Source organism: Dasypus novemcinctus, chromosome 28 (genome assembly GCF_030445035.2).
Source record: "Dasypus novemcinctus isolate mDasNov1 chromosome 28, mDasNov1.1.hap2, whole genome shotgun sequence".
NCBI lineage: Eukaryota > Metazoa > Chordata > Mammalia > Cingulata > Dasypodidae > Dasypus > Dasypus novemcinctus.
This window is the reverse complement of record NC_080700.1, coordinates 21669351-21693317: the sequence shown is the minus strand read 5'-3', so window position 1 is coordinate 21693317 and position 23967 is coordinate 21669351. Positions and strand designations below refer to the sequence as shown.

General features: G+C 43.4%; 1 protein-coding gene across 4 annotated transcripts in view; it reads right to left on the bottom strand.

Annotated features, from left to right (window-relative positions):
• The window catches only part of MAP3K4 (mitogen-activated protein kinase kinase kinase 4), a 145810-nt gene extending 141552 nt beyond the window's left edge, over positions 1 to 4258 (bottom strand). For 2 of the 4 annotated variants that reach the window (XM_004449808.4, XM_004449805.4), the window contains exon 1: positions 3897 to 4258. In XM_004449808.4, coding sequence (XP_004449865.1) covers positions 3897 to 4057 — 161 coding nt within the window. In that variant the 5' untranslated portion in view covers positions 4058 to 4258. The remainder of the gene's footprint in view (positions 1 to 3896) is intronic. The other 2 variants (XM_012520429.3, XM_012520437.3) reach the window with 2 other exon arrangements.
• Between the last annotated feature and the right edge of the window lie 19709 nt (positions 4259 to 23967).

Genomic DNA, 23967 nt, shown 5'->3' with positions numbered 1-23967 from the left:
TTTTCTCTTTAAAGAAACCATTTCCAATGACCTACTGATTGAAATGTGAAAGTCTCTTGTAAAAAAAGACATTATCACCTGGTCAAATGAGAAGGCTATGACAGTACAATGCTATGAGTAAAAAGATAATCATTGGAAAATGAGGAATTGTTAAGTAACAGGAAGTAATTAAGGCAAACGTATCCAACAGTCAGGATCTTAATCCCCACATTTCAGTAGACCTCAGAACAAGATTTTCAAGACATAGGAGAACGCAGATGAAGGAAGTATAAGCACGTCCTAAAAACATAAAAATTAAAGGGAACCACAAAGTCCTTCTTGAAAGACAAGCCTTACCCATTTCAAAGCAGTAAGGAGTTCCTGCCCATCACTAGCGTTCTTTCTTATTTCTGCTAGGTCACTGCTTCTCTCCACCTAAAGCCACCACCTGCCAAACACACCCATGTTTTAACTGTCTAAACCCACTGCCCCTCACTGATGAGGCACCAGCAGTTTGGGCTCCACTATGAGGTTAACTTCACTACGAAGAATCTGTGCCACCGAGCACCAAGACTGAAACAAGCAGGCTCAAAGCAGGCATTCAAGTTGAGAGAGATCAAATCACCTAGGTGTGATACGATAATTTTTTTAAAGATTTTTATTTATTCCCCACCCTCCCCACCCCACTCCTGTTGTTTTCACTTGCTGCCTGCTCTCTCTGTCCATTTGCTGTGTGCTCTCTGTGCCTGCTTGTCTTCTCTTTAGGAGGCACCAGGAACCAAGCCTGGGACCTCCCATTTGGGAGAGAGGTGTTCAATCACTTGAGCCACCTCAGCTCCCTGCTTTGTTGTATCTCTCATTGTCTTTCCTCTTTGTGTCTCCTTGTTGCGTTATCTTGCCCCGACAGCTCACTGTACCTGCCCGTCACACCAGCTTGCTGTCTTGCTCGTCTTCTCCAGGAGGCACCAGGAAGCGAACCCAGGACCTCCTATGTAGTAGGAAGGAGCTCACTAGCTTGAGTCACATCCGCTTCCTGATAATCTCTTTCTCTTTTATTAGTGGTGAAACCTAGTTTTTCAAAATGAACTTATAAGAACCATACTGCAAAAAGTAGATAATAGAGTCATTGATAAAAGTTATTTTTAACTTCATGTAATAAGTATTTACAAGGTCATTAAGTGAGAACAATGAGGCCAGTTTTAACATAAAAATTTAAAAGACACAGTTACAGTAGGTAGGAGCAGTCTTTTATCAGCTTTAATACAAATTTATTGTTTTTTCTTAAGTACACAGATTGAAGAAATCACAAAGGTAAAGTGTTCCAAATTATTTTTAATAGCTCTCCTTATAATCTCTGCATTCTCCTAAAATTGATCCTTGAAGCTGGAAAACTACTAAGGAATGCTCATTTCAAAGTTGAATCAATAACAATTGATAACTTAATCATGAATCTTTTAAAATCAAAAACAAGGACAAGAAATATCCATAACTTATAAGAGGCAGGAGAATTATAATGGACTGTTATCACCTCCCAACCTGGTTTGTGTTCCTTTGTCGTTATGTAAGGATCACATGAGGAAGAGAGCATTCCCCAGGAAGATGGGTCAGCTGGTATCTGTGGGAGCACAGGAGAGGCTGTGCCACTTTGTAGACCAACAAGTGCAGGCCTGAATTTGACAACAGACCTGTGCATTGATACAGCCTTCCTAGTCAATGACACATCTACATAAAGTACATGACCAAAGACAACAGCCAGAGCTTTACTCCAGTCGCTCCCAAAACCAGTTACCCTGGTAGCACAAATTACCACACTATTGATCTTCAGTGTGTTAAAATGTGGCAATTAAGCACTTTTGAGGGTGCGAGTTGCGTCCTGAAAATGATTCAAAACAAAAATAAAGGAAATTCAAATAAACTGCCAAGCCCCTGAAGCATCTTTTGGGGTTGTTGAAAGACTACTGGTTTACAGTAAGTATGCCAGAGGTCAGTTCTGTGTACTGAAAAGGAGGCGGTGACAATGAGGGCAAAAAAAAGAGAAAATAACAGCTTTGTCAAGTAATCTGTTTTACAAATTTGCTACTGTAAAATTAACTGCAATGTTGCTAAGGAAAATATTTCTAAGATCTTCTTGTTCCGTACACTGCTGTTCACTTAAAGTTGGATGAAGCCCATTATCCCGACCTATTTTTGTTGTAACAAAGACAGACAGAAACCTGGCTGAAAAATCAAGGTTTTATCACTTGAGAAGGAGTCATTTTATAGCATATTTCCGTTTCTCTCTGCCCTTTTAAATTTACCTAAGAATGTCTGTATCTGTTTATTTTTCCTGAAAGTATAGTTACACGGAATTGTAGTTTCTGATATGCCAATCTGGACTATGAAACCACCCAGTTCATGGTGGATATGGACAGACTATGGAGTCAGACCTGAGTTCACTTACTAGCTGTGAAATGCTGGACAAGATACTTAACCTCTGTGCCTCAGTTTTCTCATATGTATAACAGAGATAATAAACAGGATCTACCACGTAGTTTTATTGTAAGGATTAAATGAGCTAACAGAGGTAAAAGCAATGGAACGTATTAAGCATTTAACAAGTGTCTGTTACTATAATTTTTACAGAAAAACTTAAAGGAATCAAAATTGCTCAAAAAACTGACTCCATTAAATTGGTACAAGCCTTTTAATGAAACTTCTAAAAAGTCAGATATATTCAAAAGGAATTATTACACTCTGTATTATTAATAAAGTTCTTGAGTAAAGTGTCTTAGAATTAAGGAAAATGAAGCAATGGCTTTCTTCACAGCTTTTAAAAATAAAACAAAATCTGTTTTGGCACCCTGCGTCATGACCACCAACAATGTGGTTCCTGTGTTCAGTTCTAACTACAGCTACAGAATTTGCTTAAAACCTCTTTCAGAAGGAAAAGGAAAGAGGACACTTAACCAACTGCCTTATTCCTGGAACTACAGAGCAAAACTTAAGATGCAAGGGGAGCCGGGGAAGCGTTTTCTTTATAGAGGACAGGGGGCAGCAGTTTGCAAGTTTACTCTGAGATGCAAAAGGCAGGGAAAAAGAGAACATCTGAAATTGCAAACACAGGCGTGCAAAAAAAGGGATATTCTTATTTGATTAAGGTGAGTTTTTCTTCTCCCACTTAAAAAAAAAAAAAAGGACACGAAATTAACTGGCAGCGCCTCCAAGGACTAGAACGCAGCAAATACTCTGGGTACCAACGTTCCATCTTAGGGCTTCCTGTGGCAGCAAAGTTTTAGCGAAATCAGTCCTTACTTTACGTGCACATGTGCACAAACAATCTGCATATTCCTCCTACTGAAAGAGAAACACCTGCCTGCGTGCATGGTCTGGATGCAGCTCCCCACAAGTGAGGCAACAGGCGCTCACTCTCTGGGAGGTACAGCAGTGGGCAAGGGGAGAATGCAGGGGAAAGAGGCAGGCTGTACTGCCTTCTTGAGTGTTTAGTTTTTTGCTCGAACGGGGGCAGAGGGGATCACCATTTTCGTTCTCGGCAGGACCCCCACCCAGAAGCTCGAGGCGGCGAGGGAAGCGGGAGGGAGACAGTTTCTACAGGTCCAGGTGCCCCCTCCCCACGCTCGGCCCCCTCCAGACTGCCCGGTGCGCGCAGGGCGAGCTGGTGGGGCAGTTCTTCCCCGGCGCGCTCCACGCCTGCAGGGCCGGCAAGCCAGAGGCTCGCGGCTGACGCGGGCACGCGCCCGGGCAGGGGGTCCCCCCGGTCCCCGAGCTGCACCCCGTGCCCTCCCGCCGCCGCCCGCCCGACCGGGACGCCGCCGCCGCCACCTGGCGGGAAGCAGAGGCCCCCCGCGGCCCCTGCGCCGCCGCCCCCGCCCGAGGTCGGGCGAGGACGCGACCCGGTCGGCCGCGGCAGCCGCACTCACCTGGCCGCCGGGCGGCCCTCGGGCTGGGGCTCGGGCGCCGACTGGGGTTCGGGTTCCACCTCGGGTTCCGGCGGCGGCGGCGGCTCCTCCATGGCGGCAGCAGGAGTGACGGCGAAGGCGGGAGGGGGGCCCAGCGCGGCGGCGGCGGCGGCTTCTCTCATCCGTGCGCGGAGCCCCGCATGGCAGCGGCGGGCAGGGGGAGAGTGCAGCCTGGCGCGGGGAACGGGGCTCCCCGAGCCGCGGGAGGGGCTCGGCTCCGCCTCCGCCTCAGCCTCTAGCCCGCCGCGGGAGCCGCTCGCGCCGCGGCCATCTTGGGAACGGCGACCAGCCGAGCGCCGGGGTACGGCGGGCGGCGAGGGACACGCCGCGGAGGGCGGCGGCGGCGGCGGGCGCTGGAATCCGGCCGGGCGGGGACGGGCGGCGAGAGGAGGGGCGGGGGAATGCCGGGCTCCGGGCGGCCGGGGTCACGCGCGGGTCCCCCCACGCCCGCGGTCTCGCCCCCGGCGCCTGGTTTCGCGCGCGGGCCGGGTCCTCCGGGCTGGGTGATGCGCAGCTGGGTCGTGCGCCGGCTTCCGCGCCCGGGCGCGCTCTCCCGGGGCGACGACGCTGGTGGGCACAGATCCCTGAACCCCTGGGAGGGGAGGGAGTGGCGCCCTCGTCCCGGCCGCGCTGTGACGGCTAAGGAGTTCTTAAGTGCTTTTGTAAACTTTTAGCAAGTAGATCACCACCCTTTCTCAGAAAGGGAAATGGATGCTGTCCAGACGCTCAAACTCTCGCCGGGACCTTGGGGGGAGGTGGGAATGAGGGATGGCAGAGGGGACGCGGAGGAAAGCTTACAGGTCCCTCAACGCACGTGTGAAACTCGGGGCTTTGGGACCGTTTCAACAGTGTCTCGGGGAATTCAGATCATTCCAGTTTTACATGTACCCCACATCGACAGAGCAGAGAAGAACACTCTAACCACAGTATCGCAGGGTTGTGTATTTGTATTGAGCTGCCAGGAACTTGGGATGGAATATGCCAACACGGAGGGATGGATGGATGGGTTGGGGCGGGGCGGAGATAGATGCAAAGATTATTTCAGAGTTATGAAATACTATTGAAATTCTGCTTCATTTACTGTTAGCAGTCTAGGCTTCACAGTTTTAGCTTGCAAATATTTACACAATTCCCCATGCCTTAGGATTTGCAAGGATTTGTTAAGTCCAAAACAACATCATTTAAAATTAAGTCTGTTTTTATTCACTGAAATGTTCTGATTTTTTAAACCTCATCCAGTTGAGCCTTAATAGATACAATATACGTGATGGATGGTGAGAAAACTGGGCAGGAAAGAAAAGTTCAATATGCTTAGGTTATATTTTAAAGGCCAGTTGTGAAATTAGCTATATTGTACTCAAAATATGTTACAGAAATTTCTTTGTAGTGGAAGAACTGCTTCATCCTATTTTCTTTATTAGTGTCTTTATTATGTACCTGGCCTTGTGGTGCTGAATTTCTCAATTGGCATTCATTTTCTCTTTTCAACCGCATTCATAAAACAAACACGCTATGAGTGCATATATGTGTGTACCAGGAACTGTGCTAGGTGATGGCGATTCAGCAATGAACAAAACAGATCAGTCTTTTCCATTGGAGAGCTAACATCTCAGTAGGGGTGGGGGAGAGATAATAAACAAGTAAATACATAGCATGTCAGCTGGTGATAAGAGCTATGGGGAAAATTAAGCAGGGAAAGGGGCTAGGGAGGGGAATGCTATTTTATTCTGTTATCAGAGAAAACCTCACTAATAAGGTGACATCTGAGCAAACTCCCGGGAAGCCGGAGAGCTCTAGGCACAGGAAATGGCCAAGACCCTAAGGCAGGTGTCTGAATGGCAGCAAGGAGACCAGCTAGCAGGGAGATTCAAGAGCCCAGGGGCAAAGTGGTAGGTAGTGGGGTCAGAAAGATAGCAGAGGGCCAGATCACGGAGGACATGTGAGAATGTCGGCTTTTTCTTGGAGCCAGAAGCCACTGGAGGGCTTTGAACAGAGAGTGCTGTCATTTGCTATGCCTTGAAAGGATCACTCTGACCGCGATGGAGGGAATACATGAGCAGGAGTCAAGAGTTCCCACAAGGGGACCAGGTAAGGGGCTGTTGGAATAACCCACGTAAGAAATGACGTGTGCTTGGACCGGGATGGTTGTAGCAAAGGTGGGGAAAGCAATCAGATTCTGAATATATAATCGAAGGTAGTTTAGGAGGGGGTTACCATTTCCCAAGATAGGGAACACTCTGGAAGGAGAGGCTGAGGGTGAAAAATCAGGAGTGGAGTTTGGGACTCCATCCAAGTATACATTTGGGATGATACTGTTGGGATTTGGGTGAGAAATAAGAACTTGGAAATTGTTCATCTCTAATGGCTCAAATCAAGTTTTGTGTAAAAGGAAAAGACGACATAAGATAAAAAAGCATGAAATGTAATAAATTTAATTGCACTTTAAGCACATTTCCTGATTTCCTAGTATTTTACAGGATGGTCAATATTTTACATGTGGAAGCAAAATAATATCATAAACTCTAAGCTTCCGGAGATCCAGCCCTATACCTGCCTGAGCACTGTCACCCTCGGACTGGGTGCTCCGTACATTACATCTACTGAATGAAGACACAAAATTACAAATAGTTAATTACCCCCATAGAATGCTGCACCTTAACATTTCACACTCTAAGGAAATAGTTGTAGCAATTAAATTCCTGTGAATCTACAATTTCATATCTACCCAAGCCTTAGTTTAATATTATTTAATTACAAGTCAAAAATATTGGATTTAACTCAATAAATAAGAATTCATTATAATTTTCTTTCCAAATAGTTGCTTGGCCAAATCATTGAACTTTCTCCTTGCTAACTCTCTTTAAGCGTGTTGATATTTTAGGTAAGTCGTAGTCTGTAAATATTTTCTGAGCATAGCCTAAGCTCGGGGCCTATCCTCAGGTCTCTAAGCATTTCACTCCATGATTTTTGCAGGCACTAAAATCTCTTCACTGTTCGCTTTAGTTTTCTGCACCTGCCTTTTTGGTCATTTGTGCTCCCCTCCTCTTCTGCACCACTTCATTTCAGCAATTTGCTATTCCAGAGCTCAGTGTCTGCATGTATTTCTTTCTTCCCCACTCGGGCCTCCAAACTGCCCCGTGCCTGGGTTCTCTGGCCTGCTGAACCCTTGACCTACTTGCTGAGGTCAGAGCAGCATCCCCTCCCTCAGTCCCCGTCCACTCCATCCACAGTCGGGAACACATGTGCCTCCCCTTTGGGATCCACTCACTTCTCTATCCTCACCAGGTCAGGCCCATTACCTCTCCCCTCCATATTTTCTTCCTGTCTCTATTTGAGTGCCGCCTACCCCAGCCCAATCTGTTCCCATCACCATAATCTTTCTGAATTGCAGTCTGAACCTGTCACTCTTTTACTTAACTCGTTTCACAGACATCTCATTGCTGTCTGAATGAAGTCCATTCTGGACCTTTTTCGTTGCTCCATACTCGTTCTTCTAGGACTTTACCAAAAGGAGCTCCTCATACATCATGCCACACTTTCCACCTGGTCAACTCTTTCAGGTCTAAGCTAGGCCTACTTTTTAGGAAGCCTTCCCAGACTGACGTGGGCAAGGCCTCCTTAGGGCAAGAGTGAGATGTGGGTACTCTGGTGGGCTGATAACTGGCATTCATTCAAATGATCATTTAAAAATAGTTTTTCAACAATTATGCATAAAATACACGATTCTCATACATCACCCCACCTGCCAACATCTTGCATTGGTGGGGAATGTTTGTTATAAGTAATGACAGCACTTTCTAAAATAATTGTAGTATTTTTAAACAGTAGTTACCTTCATTACAATTGACAAAAGATTGTTAAATAGTACTATTATCTATCATTCAAAAAAAAAAATTGTTCCAAAGGAACAAACTGATTTTATTTTAATGACAGTTATAGGTAAAAACAAACTCACTTACTAATTCATTTCCATTGTGTGAAGAAAGGTCAGCAGAGTATTTCCCAGTTTTCTGTTATTCTAGTTCTCTGTTTAATTTTTCTTTGCAATGTTCCAAAGCAGAACTCTTCTTGGAAGGCATATTAAAGGGTTTAAATGTTAAATAACCAAATAAATCCCTCTTCTCTGAATAGCACTATACCGTGTATTATTTGGTTTTAGTATTCCAGCTAACTGTGGCATAGCCTTTAAGCTAGCTGACATGCATATACATGTGCATCAAGTCACAAAAACTTGATCAGCAATATAGATCTACATTTTGAGAGAAGTGTGGTTTCTGTGTGTGTGTGTGTGTGTAGTTTCTACTTGAGGGTATTGTCTATTTGGGCAGGAACTAAACAAATTTGCATTTGCTAATCTTATAAAGCATCGCATCTGGAAACCTAAGATAGCTGGCAATAAATGTTTAATTTGAGGTCCATGAATTTTTTTTACTATACTCTTTTATTTTTTAAAAAGATACATAGATTTCATAAATGTTACATAAAAAATATAGAGGATTGCCATATGCCCCGTTCCCTACCCCTCCCACATTTTCCCATATTAACATCCTCCATTAGTGTGGTACATTTTTTACAATTGATGAACACATATTGGGGCATTGCCACTGAGCATGGATTATAGTTAACATTGTAGTTTACACTCTGTCCCACACAATCTTGTAGTTATGGCCAAATATATAATGGTATCTTTCATTGCAATGTCGTTCAGGACAATTCCCAAGTCCCCAAAATGCCCCCCATATTACACTTATTTTCTCTCTCCCTCCACTCAGAACCTCCAGTGGCCACTACCTCCACATCAAAGATAAGAGTTCTTTTCTGGAATCACAATAAGTCTATAATAGAATACCAGTAAGTCTACTCTAGTCCATCATCCATGCTCCAATCCTGAGGATTCTGGGATGGTGATGCCCACTCCACCTCTAATTGAGAGGGGGCTTAGATCCCATGGGGCAGATGGAAGGGACAATCTTGCTTGCAGTTGCGGACTCTCCTTGCTCCTTGGAATGATTGTTGTCCAACATCATCTCCTTGTTAGTTGTCCCGGGTGAGCCCAATGAACTGGAGAATAGGCCCTGCAGCTCTGTTAAGACTCAGGGCCCAGCTGGCACATGAACAGCCCAAAGATTTAAGTATCTTGAACGTAAACCGATCAACTCTGGTACTAACTATAGGTTCAAATAGAAGGGCAGAAGAGCCATGTGTAGGGAAACCACAACTTAGTCCAACTCTGTCACCCTGGGGAGCATAAATTCCAAAGTAGGGCCTGCTGGCAGGGCACCAAACTCCTGAGCTGTCTGCCCTGCCTATAGTGAGGGGCTGTGACCTTTTAATCCCTGCCCATGTACCCTGGGCCCAGAGAAGTTGTTTATCTGGCTGGTCCTGTCCAGTTTTCCTCCCCGCCATGACTCCCATCCAGCCACTTCCCCCCTCTCCCCACATCACCCACCCCCTCCAACCTCCAGATTCCTTTCCTGCCTTCTTTACTAGGGCTTTCCAGCTTCCACCACTATAACTCCTCATCACCAAACTAAAAGACTTGGAGAGACCAAGTCTTTCCATGCAGGTGTCTTTAATGCCTGCACAATGACTAACCCATAGCAGAAACTTAGTAAACTGTTGGATTTGTGAAGTCATGGTTTTTTTTCAACATTAATGAACTAACGTTATAATTAGATTTTTGTCTCTAAATTTATAGCACCATTTAGCACATGGCTGATCTCATCCCCTTAAATCAGGTGCTTAGAAACAATGGCAACAAAATCTTCAGAGGATTGTTTCTCACTGTATGTCTTTAAAACTGAACTCACACAACCCTTTAAAAAGTTCTTTAAAATGAGTTGTGAAAATTGGATTAAAGTTCTACTACAAATCCCTCTTAGGTTGAGTTGTGTAACATGCTTAGCTTTGCTTAATATTAGTTTCAGGCCTGATTTTGACATGCACAAAATCAGTTATAGATTCCAATCCAAGTTATTTCTGTTTTTCAATAAAAAATTAAAAACCCTGGACAGATGCTACCACTATTATGAAGTCTCAAACTATTAAACATATCTGTTTAAAGGACAGCACAGCAGCATTTTCATGTTGTATCAAGGCTAATATATTAGCAGAAAGTCAATTTTGTTGTTGCAGAATGATTATATATATATAGCCAAAATATGTGTAAATGTAGTTATGTCTTTGTTATTTAAAAAAAAAAAAAACCTTAAGGCTTTGTTGTTGTTGTTTTATTTTCAAGGTGATACCAGGGATTGAACCTGGGTCCTCATACATGGGAAGCAAGTGCTTAACCACTGAGCTACAGCTACTCCTGTTGTTTTAATTAGACTGGTGCTGCATTTGACTTAAAATAAGTGTCTCCTTTCTCTGTGGCTCTATCCCTGATATATTCTCCCCTATTGTAGGTTGCCTTTTTGCTTTCATAATGAAGTTATTTAATGCACAAAAGTTTTCAATTTTGATGAAGTCCCATTTATTAATTTTTTTCTTCTTTTGCTCATGCTTTTTGGTGTAAAGTCTAAGAAACCATTACCTAACATGGATTCCTGATGATACTTCCCTATATTTTCTTCTAGGACTTTGCTAGTTTTTATTTCTTATGTTTAGGTCTTTGATCCATTATTGAGTTCACTTTTGTATATGGTTTGAGTTATAGATCCACGAAATGATTGCTCTCAAACGTTATGTAAATAGACGTATTTTATGTAGTTCAAAATAGGCCTTTGGATAGATATTATAGGGAGGCAGATATGGAATTATTACAAACATTAATTTCCCAACAATAAGAGTTGTCAAAGTATGGAATAGTCTGACCTGTGAAACTGGAAAACTCAGGCCTTGGTACCTTACAATAGGGGAGAAAATGCCTGGAAACCACATATAGGATAAGGATTTAATACCTAGGCTACATAAATGAATCCTATGATTCAATATCAAAAAGGCAAACAGCCATGGAGCCAATTTAGCTCAGTGGTTGAGTGCCTGCCTCCCATGTAGGAGGTCCTGGATTCAATCTATAAAGGACACAGAGGAGAGAAAATAAGAGTCACAACAGACCAGGGAGCTGAGGTGGTGCAAGGGAATGATCACCTCTCTCCCATTCCAAAAGGTCCCAGGATTGGTTCCTGGAGCCATCTAATGAGAATACAAGCAGATACAGAAGAACACACAGTGAATGGACACAGAGAGCAGACAGTGGAGGGAGGGGGGAGAAATAAAATAATAAAATCTTGGAAGAAAAAAAAAAGCCCTAAAGAAATCTTGTACATTATCTCATCAAAGGTTCCTCAACTGAATTTAATGCAATCAAAAGGGTATCACCCCCAGAGGAAGAGTTTAGTTTACAAACATAATCTTTCTCTTTCTGGGATTCATAAAACAATTTCAAACTGCCACAGGTGGAGTTTCTGGAATGAGGAGAAGAAAAGATGTCAGGGTTGAAGATGGAGGTGGTAAGTTCAAGAGGTGGTAAGAACCTAGCTCTCCTGGCCAGGTAAAATCAGCAAGGGTGTGGGTTTCACATCTTGGATAGGAGAAAGCACAGCTATCAGGAAATCGCCACATGAGCTTCAAGAACCTATATTATGGCCTTTGAGTAAAAGTACCTAGAGTGGGGTGGCAGGACACCAGTGTGACAATAATCCATGAGACAAAATAGCCACCTACTTGGATCAATTCAGGTAAGAATTTACTTACCTAATATTAGGGAAGGAAATTACAAGATGCCTATGTGGGAACAAAAAATCGGTTATAGGTTATCAGCATTATTAAAAAGAGGCTTAGAATTGGTTTGAAAGATAAATATAGATGTAATAGGTCACCTCTTTGGTTTCCTAATAGAATCACCTGGGTTGGTTAAAAAAAAATTAATGTTCGGATCCCACCATCTCCTATATTCAAATTTAATTGGTCTGGGATATAAATAATATATTGCCATAATTTAATATAATATAACATAATGTAATATAATATATAAATATGTGTGAGAACCAGAGCCCATGGTGTAATGTTAGGCCTCTGGCTTTCTTTGCATCCTTGTACCTAGCAAACTCTGTACCTGGTACAGCAAATTACGTTTAATATCTTTTATTGGCCAACTGAGTATAAAACTACAATAGTCAAATTATACGTTTTACCAAACATGACCGTTTTAAAGCCTTTGTGCAGGAACAGGGAGAGAGAATGGCCACTCCGGGTTTGTCTGGTTGGAGAGGGAGGTGGCGTTTGAGCAGGGCCTTAGAACATGAAAGGAAGGTCCCTCGCTGGAAAAGGGAGGGGAGGGCATCGATGGAGAGGGAATGCAGAAAGCAGGGGTACAGGCAGCGTTTGGGGCCTGGAGGCAGTTCAGATGACGTGGGTGCTAAGGGGGACAAGATGAGCAGGGATTAGAAAATAATGAGTTTGAAATGTCAGCCTGTACGTCGCGTGCAAATCCACAACATCTGCACAGCCCTGAAATCATCCCGCTTAGTTTAAGGGCCTTAATTTTAGCTGCTCCGAGCAATACGAAAGGCATTTCGGAGGCACCGCGGTTCCTTGGTAGCGGCACACGGCGAGCGTCTGCCTAGGATTTGCGCCGCGTCATGAGAGAGTCATCGTCTCCGTTCTCAGAGGTCACTCGCCTGAGAACACTGAGGACTTAAGGCTGGAGACGGCAAATCTGGCTCTCTGCTGGCAGGCTCCGGTGTGATTCACTCACCCCAGATTCCCAAGATGAGCAGTCCCAGGCCACACATTGGCTGGGCGCTGGGGAGCTGTGTTAGGAGTTGACAGGTCCCAGATTTCAGGCCAGACTTCTCCACGGCCCCTTCTGCCTGCCAGGCGGTGACGCTGCTTGTTATTAGGTCATCACCATGGCTTGGCCGTCGCCTGGCACACCACCCCGGCTGCTCTCGGTCAGAGATGAGTGGGAGAGTGTGCTGGTTACTCTCTCTGTGTTCTGGGTGTGCTCCCGTGTCCTCTTTGGAAAACACTGAATTAATGGTGCTTATCCATATGAACTAAGATTGCCGGTAAAACCGAAAAAAAAGGAAAAGAACGCCATGGTGAGATGATACCCTTTGTCTTTCAGATCTGGGCATTCGCTGACCATTGGTTTCCTTCCTTAGCATCTCCTCCAGCTCCAGTGTCCCGTAGCGGTAGATGGGGAAGCAGCTGGAGCGCGAGGATGACGTCAGGGGGCAGGGAGGGTGTCATACCTGGGTGGGCAGTGCACGCACTGCACGGCCGTAGCCAGTGGGCACGCATTTGACCTGGTGTCCACACCACTGTCAAGCTTGCAACATCAACCATCACACCTCCTAGGTGTAGCTATAAAGGACCTCCTCTGGGAGATGCCTTGCAAATTAGCACACCCTCCCCCTTTATCTTTGTTTTTTTTTAAATTTAATTAAAAAAATTTTTTTTGAACACTATAGCCACAACCTCATTGAGCAGGATTCGTCCGCTGAATGCGTGGCTTTTTGCTGGTTATGAAAGGAAAGGTCACCCCTCTCCCTTTGATTGTGTGCAGTCTAGATGGGGAGACAAGGTAAGCAGGTGTAATATTTAAGGACCCACCTTAGACAGAAACGTCTGCTCCGCTTTCTGCGCATCTAAACCTTCCCATCCTTCTGAGTCCTGCTCAGGCCCCACCTGCTCTTGAAAATGACCTTGCCTTCTGCAGGAAGCCCGCCTTTCCCTTTCTTCACACGCTCTCATCATCTTCACTTTCGGCTTCACTTGTCTGCGTGCTGTTTGCTTACCACCCACCCCATCCCACCTGGATTGTAGTCTTTTGGCAGGCAAAGATGTACGTTTCTTTTGCATTGTCCTCATCAAGGATCGCCCGGAAAAGACTCAACACATTGTGGAATGCTCCAGGACAGAGCTCCAGCGCCCCAAAGATTTCCTGAGGCTCCACAACCGCGGCCTCTGTTTAGCTCCCTCACGTCTCGGAGAAGGCCAGAAGAAACAGGTCATCATCTGTTGCAACGGTTGAGGCCAGTTACAAGCAAGAGGCTTCCAAAGCAAAGGTCCGAGGTTATCTACTTTCCCCTCAAGACCCATCAGCACCAGCCCTTCCGTGGATTCTGAGTTCATTTATGACAAACAAATGCACAACAAAAGAAACCCACCTCAGTGGCCCTCCCAAGCACCTCTAGAGTGCCCAGTGCAGGATGGAATGAAAAACTCGAGAAATCTCTTCAAAATATTTATTTGCTGCTAGACATTTCAAGGAATGTCAACAGAAAAAATTTGGCGATTTCTAGTTGCTATCTCAAGCTATACGTTTTCTGCTCTGATGTCGATGAGGATCTTTCTTTAATACAGCACAAGCATTTTTTTTTAATCAACCTTTGATTCAATCTGGAGAGCCTCTTATGCATTTATGAATCAAGAAGGTATCACCATCACAGTGTTACAAAGCAGTGTATTCTGTCTGCTGGGAATGCATTGCTACATGTTACCAAGCTTCTGCATATGCTCCTGTGAAAAACCAAAAACGTCTGAGGGACTCACAGATTTTAGCGTCTGAGCATCCGTGGTTTTACTGAGATGTTCATATTGGACTAAAATATTGTAGTTTGTTGAGGTGCTTAAACCACAGCTACTTTAAACTAAAACTTGCCTCTGTGATCAGAAGAATTCACCTTCCAATTTCCATTCTGGGGTGAGACTTTTGCCCTCTGAGCTGTGTAGAACGCAGAGATCTAACAGTGCAATTTTATGCCCCCATCAGACTACCAAAAAAGTGGCCTCAGGGGCAGGTACTTCTATCCTGGTTCAGTGCAAGGGATTTTGCATTAGACTATAATCACTGCAATTCAGGGAGCGTAACACTTAAAAACTCCTATCCCTGCAAACGTCCCCTGGTCTTGAGTGTGACGGTTTGAGACTGTATGTACCCCAGAGAAGATCATGTCCTTAGACCTAACCCATTCCTGGGATTGTGAACCTATTGTAGTAGGACCTTTCGATAAGACTCAGTAAAGGGCCATTTGATTAGATCACTTCAGTACGGCATGACCCGGGATGGATCTTAATCCTCTTACTGGAGTCCTTTATAAATGGGATGAATACAGAGAAAGACACAGAGAGAAAGTCCTAGAAGTCAGAAGCTGAAATCAACAGAACCCAGGAGAGAGAAAATCACAGAGGGAGTCAGAAAACTGGAGGAGTCTTTGGGGCAAGAGCATCACCCGATGCCTTGATTTGGAGACTTTTCATTTAGCCTCAGGACTGTCAGCTTGCAACTTAATAAATCCCCACTGCAAAAGCCTACCCATTTCTTTTGGCAGCTTTTTGCAAACTAAGATATTGAGGAAGACCCTTGGATTTGATGGGACGGATCTTTTTGTGACCCTGGATTCAGCTGGTCAATCAAGATTAAGTCTCTGAAACTGTGTCTCATTTGCTTTAAAAAATTCCTATAAAAAATAGTAAATCTACCTCTCCTATCTCACCCATGTGTTTTGAGAATGCACAAGCTATGGGGGCAATGCCCTGAGGTCACAAAGTTGTCTGAATACCTGGTACAGATCACTATTTCTCAAGAAATATGTTTAACATGCTGGCCCACTATTGCATACCCTGTAGCTGATTGTATCTACCCAAGCCATCTGCAAACTATCACAGGTAGCCAGCCAAGAGATTAGCCTATTGAATGAATTCCAGGGAGAAAGTCTTCATGTCCCCCTAGTAGCCCAGGCCAATGCTTTACAGTTCAGACTGCGAAGAAATTAATTTAGCTTTAAACCTAAGTCCACATACTGCATCACAGGACCATTTATTCTGCCCAGAGTTAGGATAAAACACCTCCATGAATTGGAAACTTGAACAAAAACGTCCCTGTATTTTAAGTCATTACTAACATCCTTTTATTTTACCAGAGCAAATAGTGTGGACGTCTATATTCTTTGCTTGTTAGACCTATTTTTCCCAAACTTGTTGTCATCTCCGTAGCTCTCTTTGGAATCATTTCTAAGTTTTCTATATCTCTATAAGTTGTGAAACCTAAAGGAGGCAATATTTTCTTTTCCCTTCTTGCAATTCACACTTACAGCAGGACATGTCTTTATATTTTTGGCACCTGGTGAACCTTAAAAGTGCATCTCCCTAAATGACACTGTTTCTTTCTTCTGATCACAGGTGGCTGTAGAGGGTTGGAAATGAGAGGACTAGATGATTTTATTCTCTTTTACACTTTTACCTCTTATAAAAACTATTTCTTCTCTGATAGACACAGACTTGTTAATGTATTCAGATTCAAAATAAGCTGTAACATGTTTAATTCAAAAAATGTAGAGATGCTTCTTAACAACTATTAATATATTGTTAGCTATTCTAACTCCCGTTTACCCGGACACATTAAGACATAAATGAGCTGAGGGAATCTATCACAGACTTTCTTCAACTATAAGGTAATGTTCACCCCTCTTTGGTTTCTTCAGTCTGCAGACTTAAAACCACAACAAATATCACGGGATGACTTACGCTCAAATTTCATAGATTTCTAAATTTCCTACTATTCCTGAGATTTAAAAGAAACATAACACACTGGAGAAGCTAACTGGTTCAGGGAGAGGAGAAGCATTCCAATCATCAACTTCTATTTATTGACACCTATTTGAAGACAAGTACCTCATTGAATTGTGTGAATGACACAAAGAAGTAGAAAGAGAGAAGACTGATGTTCTATATCTGATACTAGTTACTAAAGGTAACCATACCATTTATGAATTTTTAAATGATTGGTATATGTAAAGAAGCCAGGATTGTATCTGGCATGTAAGTAATTATTCAACAAATGATTATGCCTAAGACTACTTCTCCCCCCATGGAAATGCTCCTCAAATTTTCTGTAAAATTGTAGATTCATCCAGTACTCAAGATGGAGGAATAGAGTATGGATTAGAGTGGACTTACTGGTGTTCTGCTGGGGAACTATTGTGATTAGTAAGGGAAGAAACTGTAGTAGTGATGTAGAGATGGTGGCCATGGTGGCTGCTGATGGTCGGGAGAGGGAAGAAGAGATATGGTGTGGGGGCATTGTCGGGATTTGGAGTTGTCCTGGGTGGTGCTGCAGGGATGGATGCTGGACGCTGGACGTTGTATGTCCTGCTGTGGCCCACTGGGTGGACTGGCGGAGAGTGTGGACTACAATGTGGACCACTGTCCATGTGCTGCAGCGGTGCTCCAGAATGTATTCACCAGGTGCAGTGGATGTGCCACAATGATGGAAGAGTTTGGTCGATGTGGGAGGGTTGGGGTGAGTGGGGTGGGGGTATATGGGGACCTCATATATTTTTAATGTAACATTTAAAAGAAAATAAAGAAGAAAAAAAGAAAGAAAAAAACCAAAACCATATGATAAATTCAACTTAGAATAGTGAGAGGAAACAAAAAGTTTGTTCCTTTAGTTTGGCATTGTCCAATGTGAGCCACACACAAAATTTTGATTTTCTAGTGGCCACATTTAAAAAGCAAAAAGAAATAGGTGAAATAATTTTAATTTATTCTTAACTTTTGTAGCCTTAATTTATCCAAATTATTACATTTTCATCACATAATTAATAAAAAACTTTATTAATGAGCTCTTTTACTTTTTTCATACTAAGTCTTCAAAATCCAGTGTATTTTATACTTAGGGCGCATGTCAGTTAGGAATGGCCACATTTCAAAGGCTCAACAGCCACATGTGGCTACTGGCCACCACCTTGGCCATCACAGCTCTAGATGATTAATTATAACTTGTAGTGATAATTATGTAACCCTGTCTTTCCTTTACTGCCCTGGTTGCCAGGACATCCAGAGCTAAATTTGGTACGTACTTTAGTTTCCCAGATTCCCATGCAATGAGTCAGGTTAGAACAATGGGAATTTATTAACTCAAGGTTTTGAGCCCAGGAAAATGTCCAAATCGAGGCATCACCAAGGCAATGCTTTCTCCCCCAAAACTGGTGTTCTGGGGCTGGCTGCCCCAGATCCTTGGTCCTGAGCTCCTGTCACAGGGCAAGGCACATACATGGCAGCCTCTCCTGGCCTCTCCGTTCTCCCTGTCTCATTGAATTTTAGTTTCTGCCTGCTCCCTGCGGCTCTTTCTCTGTCTATCGGGACTTCACTCTGCTTCTAAAGGACTCCAATAATCCTGATTCATTTGGGCCACACCTTAACTGAAGTAACTTTCTAAAGGTTCTATTTACAATGGGTCCACGCCCACAGGAATGGATTAAATTTAAGAACATGTTTTTCTGGGGTACATACAGCTTCAAACCGCCCCAGTGCTCAATTATAGAAACCTTCTCATATTGAAGTCTTCTAAAATTTATCTTCCTTCTAAATGGATTAAAAAATATTTTTATTTCACATGATTAAATTATGTAATAAAGTAACTTAATAGTAATAACAACCATAACAGTTGCTAAAAATAATAATTGTTAAGGTAATATTGTAATAGCATTATAGTCATAATGTTACAATATAATATAAATTTATAATAATATTGTGATAATAAAAACCATAATGGCTGATAATAATAATAAATAACTGGTCACTTACTATGACCCAGGCTCAGTGCCAAATGACTTGCATGCATCACAGAGAAAGGCAGTGGTAGATTTGAGACTAGAGGCCAGGTCAGTCTGATTCTAAAGCCCTTGTCCTTGACCACTTAACTGTCCTGGAGATTATAGTGCTTATTATGAGTTTCAGTTTATGCCAGGAGCCTCACATTCCCTCCATCCTCAGAAGAAACCTGCAAGGCAGTTACCTTACTCCCATTTTACAGGTCCTAACTTGTAACAGAGTCGTGGAGGTCAAATTCCTTAATCAAGACACAGATGGAAAATACCAGAGCCAAAATGTGAGCTCGGATTCTAAATCCATCACTTTCTGTTTATTCTCTGCTTCAGTGATAATGACAGAAAAATCAACTTCAGAGGATCAAATCCCTTCTGGAGAACAACCAATTACAAAGTTATCGGTTCCATTAATAGGTTTTGAGTTGATGAGCCAGCTATCGCCCCTAGTGCTGGGAATGCACAGATGGGAAAGACAAAAAGCTCTGCCCTCGAGGGGCTCATCGTGGTAGAAATGGAAAGTGAGGGAAAATGTCACATATCTTCATGTGGAATTTTCTACTGGGTTTTGCATAGCAAGTGCTAAGCAAATATTTGCAAGTAAACATTTCTAGCTGAGGGTTAATGTGTAAAATAAATTAGAAAAAAAAATAGTTGAATTCACTTAGAACTCTGGGAACATCAAAGAAGGCGTCAGCATTCATCTCCACTTGCCCAAGTGTCTTAGTTTGCCACAGGGCTGCTGATGCAAAGTACCAGAAATGGGTTGGCATTTATTAAGGGGATTTATTTGGGGTAAACGCTTACAGTTCTGAGGCCATCAAATGCCCAAATCATGGCACCATCAGAGATGCTTTCTCACCACAGTCAGCTCCTGTGGGTCATGGTTTGTCACCATGTGGTGAAGCAAGATGGCGGCCGGTCCCTGCCGAGGTCCTGCCTTCCCCTCCAGAATCTACCATCTCCTGGAGCTCAGCCCTAGGCCACCAGCCGTAGGGCTCGTCTCTTTCTGGGCTTGCTCTTTCAGTCTCTTGGGGATTCTCTGCCTTTCTGTAACTGTAGGCAAAACTGGAGTCCCCTCTCTCTCTCACATGGCAGGGCCAATATGGCAGCTTCCTTTTTCTCCCTTGTGTGTGTCTCTCTTTGTCTCCATTTATATCAGAACCAGCAAGAGGATGGAGATTCAAGCTGGCTTAAGCCTCAGTGACTAGTCCAATCAAAAGCAATCTAATCAAATGAGCTAAAGTGAGTCTAATGTCATCAAAGGGTACTGCAGCCACAGGAATAGATGAGTTTAAGGACATCATCTTTTTCTGGGATTCACGAAATTCAAACTGTCACACCAAGTCACCCTACAAGGCTCTACATGCCCTCTGTCGTGTTGAAGGGTGCTCCTTTTAGCTGTCCAAAAGGCGAAACACTCATGAGAGGACATAGCCCCACATGTTCTGTCTCAGCAGAAACTGATACTCAGTACCATCAGCTAAATTGCTTTGGGAGATTGTAGGATTTCTTTCATGTCTGGCAGGGGCATTTGAGAGCATTTCATCGAGTTTCACACACAGGGGCTCTTAGCACATGCATGAGGAAAGGGGTTAATTTTGTTTATTTGGTGCTATGTATTTAGCCCTCTCCCTAATAACTGGGTTTGCCACCGACTTTGACAGCATATGTATACATGAGAATGGATGCTATGTAAAATATTATGCTTTCAACTCCTCCAGCATATGTTAGCCCTGGGTCTCAGTGGTCTCTTTTGCCAGAAACAGGCAGAAAAGTAGAAAAATGATTTTGCTAAAGATCACTGATCAGGAGTCAGGGGTTTCAGCTTCCTAGTCTCAATTCAAAGATTAGATCTAATTAGGTAAACATCACAGTTTAAGGCCTAACCTTTAAATGACATCTCAGTTTTCTTGCTCCTGTGTTCTTAAACATTAACCCTTCCAAACCAAAGACTTTGAAGGTATTCCTTCCCATTAAACTCTGATATGAGCAAGTCATGTTTCCTGGACTGGAGGATTGGGTGTTTATTTCTATGCCTTGTAGAGATAGTTTTCTATTCTGGCTATTTTGGCTGTAAGAAACAGAAGCATGTTCTATTCAATTCAGGGAAAGCAGGGCTTATTATAAGGACACAGAGAAATGGAACTGGAACTAGAAATAGCAGACAGATCTAGGGACCAATGGCATGGCTTCTTGCCTTATCTCTCCTTGCTCTCTGGAAGGTTTGTCCTGCCCAGTAAGGTTGCACAATATGCTAACCACCTAAGGAACATCCAGGAATTAGGTGTCATGTCTGAAGTCAAGAAAGAAGATGAATAAAGAAAATAAATAAATTAAATCCAACTGGAAGGAAATGGACATTTATTAGATACGTTCTATTAAGCAATAAGTCTGCATTTTATATTCATTATTTCATCTAAGCCTTCCAGATAGCCTGCAAAATAAATATTATTACCTCACTTTCATTTGTAGGAACTGAGGCTTAATGCCATTACCTGCAACTCAGAGTCACATAGCTAAGACGATGGTGGAATCAGGATTTGAACCCATATCACTTTGGCTCCAAATTCTTTCCAGTATAAGACATACTGGGGAAACGGACTTTGGCCCAGTGGTTAGGGCGTCCGTCTACCATATGGGAGGTCCGCGGTTCAAACCCCGGGCCTCCTTGACCCGTGTGGAGCTGGCCATGTGCAGCGCTGATGCGCGCAAGGAGTGCCGTGCCACGCAAGGGTGTCCCCCGCGTGGGTGAGCCCCACGCGCAAGGAGTGTGCCCCGTAAGGAGAGCCGCCCAGCGTGAAAAGAAAGTGCAGCCTGCCCAGGAATGGCGCCGCCCACACTTCCTGTGCCGCTGACGACAACAGAAGCGGACAAAGAAACAAGACGCAGCAAATAGACACCAAGAACAGACAACCAGGGGAGGGGGGGGGGAAATTAAATAAATAAATAAATAAATCTTTAAAAAAAAAAAAAAAAAGAGAAGACATACTGATAGAGGGTTAACTATGAACACCATTCCATACTCTACCTACTAAGAAATGATAAAATAGGGTTTTCCCCTTAAAATCCCATACTAATATGAATGAGCAAAACTTCAGAGGGGACTTGGTAGCGTTGTGAACTCCTTAATAACAAATCTCTAGATTTTAACAATGTGGACATTTGTTGTTTGGAAAAGGACAAAGTCCTTCAAATCATGTGTTTTAATGTACCCTGCCAACGATTCTTGTTGGTAGCAACAGAATTCAGCCTGGCAATTCACTGAACCAGTCTGCTGTATAACTCCTTTATGTCTTTAGAACTGAGCCAAAGGAAATAAAAGTATTGCTCCAATTGTTGTTCCAAAAGTGCTCTCACAAGCTTATATTTATATCTATTTATCACTCAAATAGTTTACTTAATTATACCAATAAGACATGTGGTTAAACACTGCAAGAAATAAAAGATTTTGAGGACTCAGACCCAATGCTCAAAGATCCTAAAGCAAAGTGACTCTAAAATGTAGCAAAATGTTCAGGGTTGATCTTTTGATGCACACTGAAACAGGAATGCAAACTATTTCCTGGTTAGAGATAAGTGAAGAAACACTGTTGTTGGCAAATTATTTTAGTCCATAAAAAATTATCTGGCACCGTCTGATCGAGGTAGATATGTATTGCTTTTGGCCAAACATCTTTGCAAGATCAAAAGAGCAAAAGCGGGGAACAGGAGCAGTTCAGCAGTTCAGTGGTTGAGCACCAGCTTCCCATGTCCAAGGCCAATCCCAGCCCCAGCACTGGAAAAAAAAAAAAGGCAGATCCAAAGTCATCTTTGAAATAAATAATAACCTTCAAACATTAAGCATAAGAATAGATACCATTGTAGAGTATCATCATGATAAAAATCATCACATCTAAACAGAATCTTATCATTCTACTTTCTCGGTTCAAAGTGTCTTTAGCTTTCAGCTTTGAACTGGCCACCTGGAGACTTTGCAGCGGTGACACTTTGAGTATCAGAGTTCTTTGCTGAAAGCAACTAAAGCTAATTCTAGCTGATGTAAGTGGAAAAGAATATTGGCACCAGAAAATGTGTACAAAAACATTCACAGCAGAATACTATTCAGCTGTAAGGAGAAATGAATTGGGGAAGCACATGACAACATAGAAGAACCTTGAGAATATTTTGTTGAGCGAAATAAGCCAGAAACAGAAGGACAAATACTGCATGGGCTCACTGACAGGAACGGAATACAAGGAGTAGTGTTTTCCGATGTTGGACTATGGAGTGTAGGTCGGAGGGAGACAAAATGTGGGTAGAGAAGGGGGAACTGATGCTGGATGTACGTAGCTTGTTTAATAACGTCAATTGTAAATACATGGTAATGGATGGAGTTGATTGTCCAAAACTAATTCATGGTGTCAGAAGTCAAGATAGCAACTACTTTTGGGGGTGTGAGAGGGGTTTGAGGGGCATTTCAGGGGGTTTCTAGGGTGCAGGTCATGTTTTATTTCTTGCTATGAGTCCTAGCTAGGGATCAGTTCACTTCGTGGAAATTATTTGCGCCAAACGTTTATTATGATTTGGGCACTTTCCTGTAGGTATATTTCAATGAACAATTTTATTTAAAGGATACTGAGTGACTTAGGGACTGGCCAGGAAAACTGGAGAACGAAGCTGAGAGCTTCACAGCTGGGACGATGCTCAGAGCACACCGCAGAACTGGTCCAGCTGCCAAACAAGAGACCCAGCAGGTGCCAAACAGCCCATTCCACTAGTTCTTACTGCCCCCTGACCCTCTCACCTCTGTAGCCCAGATGCAATGCTGCCACCTGAAAAGGTCACTCACTAACCCTGCCTCCTGAACTGGGGATTGAACCCGGGACCTCGCATGTGGGAAGCAGGTGCCCAACCGCTTGAGCCACACCTGCTCCCTGATACCTCCTGATTCTAAGGCTGCCACAGTTGTGTCCGACTCTCGGCGCAGAGCACACAGTCCCGGGGCTGCCCTGTCAGGGAGCCTGAAAAGTGAGAGTTTGCAAGTTTCATTTTCTCTAGAGGGAAACCACAGGAAAACGCTAAAGGGAGGTGAGTCAGATGCCAGCAGATCACAAGAATGGCTAATGTCTTCTCCCACATCCACAAAGGACAGGTATTCTCTCTCCGTTCTAAGGGTGGCCCCGACTCACAAGGCTCCAGGAACCTTTGGACCTGGTTCCCGACACAGGGAAGAAATGAAAAGATGTTGTAGGAGATGTTTGAGGTTAGAAAGTCCAGAGACAGGTCCCAAGGGAGGGGAGTCTGAGCACAAGGCAGCAAGGGCGGTTTGGAAGCTGGTCCTAAAAAGTCATGCTTGATGGTAGAAAATGTCCTTGTGGTCTGTGATGAGCATTTCTTTAAATAAACATTTTTTTAAAGGTAAAGTGAAGGCTTTTGTTTATTATTTTGTTCGTTTAGAAAGCACATACCAACTTTCAGAGTGTCTTACA